Source organism: Echinops telfairi, unplaced genomic scaffold (genome assembly GCF_000313985.2).
Source record: "Echinops telfairi isolate 266 unplaced genomic scaffold, ASM31398v2 ScPeMD7_1;HRSCAF=3_0, whole genome shotgun sequence".
Lineage (NCBI taxonomy): Eukaryota > Metazoa > Chordata > Mammalia > Afrosoricida > Tenrecidae > Echinops > Echinops telfairi.
The window spans coordinates 39,709,506-39,711,858 of NW_022103896.1; the positions used below are offsets into that span (position 1 = coordinate 39,709,506).

A 2,353-nucleotide genomic window follows, 5' to 3' on the forward strand; every position below is an offset into this window, starting at 1 on the left:
AAAATAAACCTCATGAAATAAAATGCTAGAGTAGCTTAAGAATTCTTGATTTAAAAATACACTAATGTACTGTAACATTCCGATTATATCTGCTAATTTTAGCTACGTATTCTCTGGAGTAAATTTTATTAAATCAAAAGCTTATCATTTATACATTTTGCTAATAAATGTAAAAACTATCTGGAAACTCTTGTTAAAGAGATTTGTCAACTTTAACATTTGACTTCTAAAATTTGAATGGAAACTGTACCTCTTTTTACTTAGGAAATTTTGTTTGCACTGAAAAGATACCAAATATTTCAAAGAGAAGATAATGACATAAAACCAGTGAAGTCAACTGAAAGGTTTTATTAAAAAATACAAAGGTTTCTGTTTGTCTTATAATATTTCAAGCTAATTTTCAGTGTCCCATCTATCTATAAACTCCCTAATATCCCCAAAGTACAGAAATAAACTAATTTTTCTCCCTCCATTTTTGTTCTGTAAAATGTCCACAGAGCATTTCCTTAAATAAAAATTAATTTATTAAAGGCAATCAGTATCATCCTGGCACACACAAAAATGTTAAAGGAAAACTAAATATTTAAAGCCTCTGATTCATAGAAACAATGAGTAAATTCTTGTTTCAGTAACGCTCCTTGTAAAATGCAAGGCCAATTCTCCTATACAGGCAATAAAGTTTTACACGGTCCAGCTGCACATACCTGGAGCTTTGGCACAAAGTTTCATTGATCCCACGGTCCCAGAGGCGCATTTGACCAATGATGTGCTGCAGTACTTCAATTCAACATTCTGCATTGAGCCCTCAAGAGTTGGCAGGGGATTCTTAGATTTCACACCTAGTAAAAGAAAACTGCAAATGTACTAGCCGATTGAATTTAAATAATTTTTATACTCCTTCACCAAGACATTTAAACTTAATTATACTTTAATTATCTACCTCAGATGTTCTTACAGTATTTGTGTTAGGTTTCCAAGTTTGGTGTTTAGGAGGTGAAAGGATGCAATTTTAAATAAATGGGCTGCACTCTAACAGATAGGCTTATGCAGTCTGCTCTTGATTAGCCAAGCTGAAGAAATAAAAGTAAATGCGCAAATATTTTTCTACAGATCAGGAGACAGCTTAAGAAGTCATATTTGGCTTTAAAAGTTATAGTAAGATTTATATTTCGGAAACAATTGAACTTATAAATTAAGTGATTTAAGGAGGGGCATTTAATTTAAACAGAAAGACTAGTACACATACTTTCTAGAATACCTCGGCCAGGTAATTTGAGAGAGAAACATGACAGATCAGAACAGCTTCAAATTATAAGGACATGTCTTCTATAGCAGACTGACAAGTTATATAAAGATAAAAAAGAATGAATTAATTATATACCAACCAAAAAATTGATTAAAATTTAGAGTATATGATGAACGATACAAGGGCAAAGAAAGTAATGATTTTGCTGAAATAAAAGACTGGGAAAACATAATAAAAGGGAGACCCTAATCTTTACCTGAGGGGTGAGTCAGCATTGCACGATCTCATACATCACATTGACTATGAGGACCAGCCGCAAACTCAAGTAAGCAACTAACACTTAGCCTTATTATGAATTTTAAAAGTCAATCTTCATGACAAGCCTATAAATCAATTTTACTACTACCTTCATATTACATAGGAGGAATAGAAAATATAAAATCAACTAGAGGAAATAAGTAATGTTTGCCCAAAACATCTCACATCTGAAATAGTGCTTTCCAAGGCTCACTCATAAACTTTTACTGAGATGTTGTTAGCATAGTCTACTACACTTAAAGAAGAGGGGCTCCCTAGGCTGTACCTGAAATATTTTAGCCACTACCAATGAAATGAATATAAATAATTAATTTTATAATATAATTAATATAGTCTGATGCCCTGCCCTTTCTTTCTTTTCCATTACTTTCATTAAAAATGTCAACTTCTGCTTATGGATGACAGGCGGCTCTGGCTGACAGTGAAGCTCAGAATGCATTTGTGAGATCTACATAGGAAATCTGGTCATTTTCCTCTATCCATTATGGAGAAATGCACATAAACTGGTTACCAAACAAAGAGTATAGGAGAGATGATTATAGGAGAACAAAATGCTAAATCTGACTTAAACAGTTAAAACCGTGTCACTTAATCCCCCCTCTGATTCACATAGTGCCAGATTTGGTTTTCAACATTTTCTGTGTGTATGTGTGTGTTTCTTTTTCATATTACAGTTTATTATCTCTGATGTATTTTGTCATCATGGGTAACCCTCTTGAATTTTTGTTATATGTTTTTCTGTTTTTTGGTCTATGAAACCCAGGATTAATGAACCTATAGAGACAGCAA

At 32.7% G+C, this 2,353-nt stretch overlaps 1 protein-coding gene across 1 annotated transcript in view; it reads right to left on the reverse strand.

Moving 5' to 3' along the window:
• The window catches only part of VPS13B (vacuolar protein sorting 13 homolog B), an 809,204-nt gene that overhangs the window by 596,019 nt on the left and 210,832 nt on the right, over window positions 1–2,353 (reverse strand). The window contains exon 17 of the mRNA XM_004697697.2: window positions 705–839. Within this exon, the coding sequence (XP_004697754.1) occupies window positions 705–839 (135 nt within the window). The remainder of the gene's footprint in view (window positions 1–704; window positions 840–2,353) is intronic.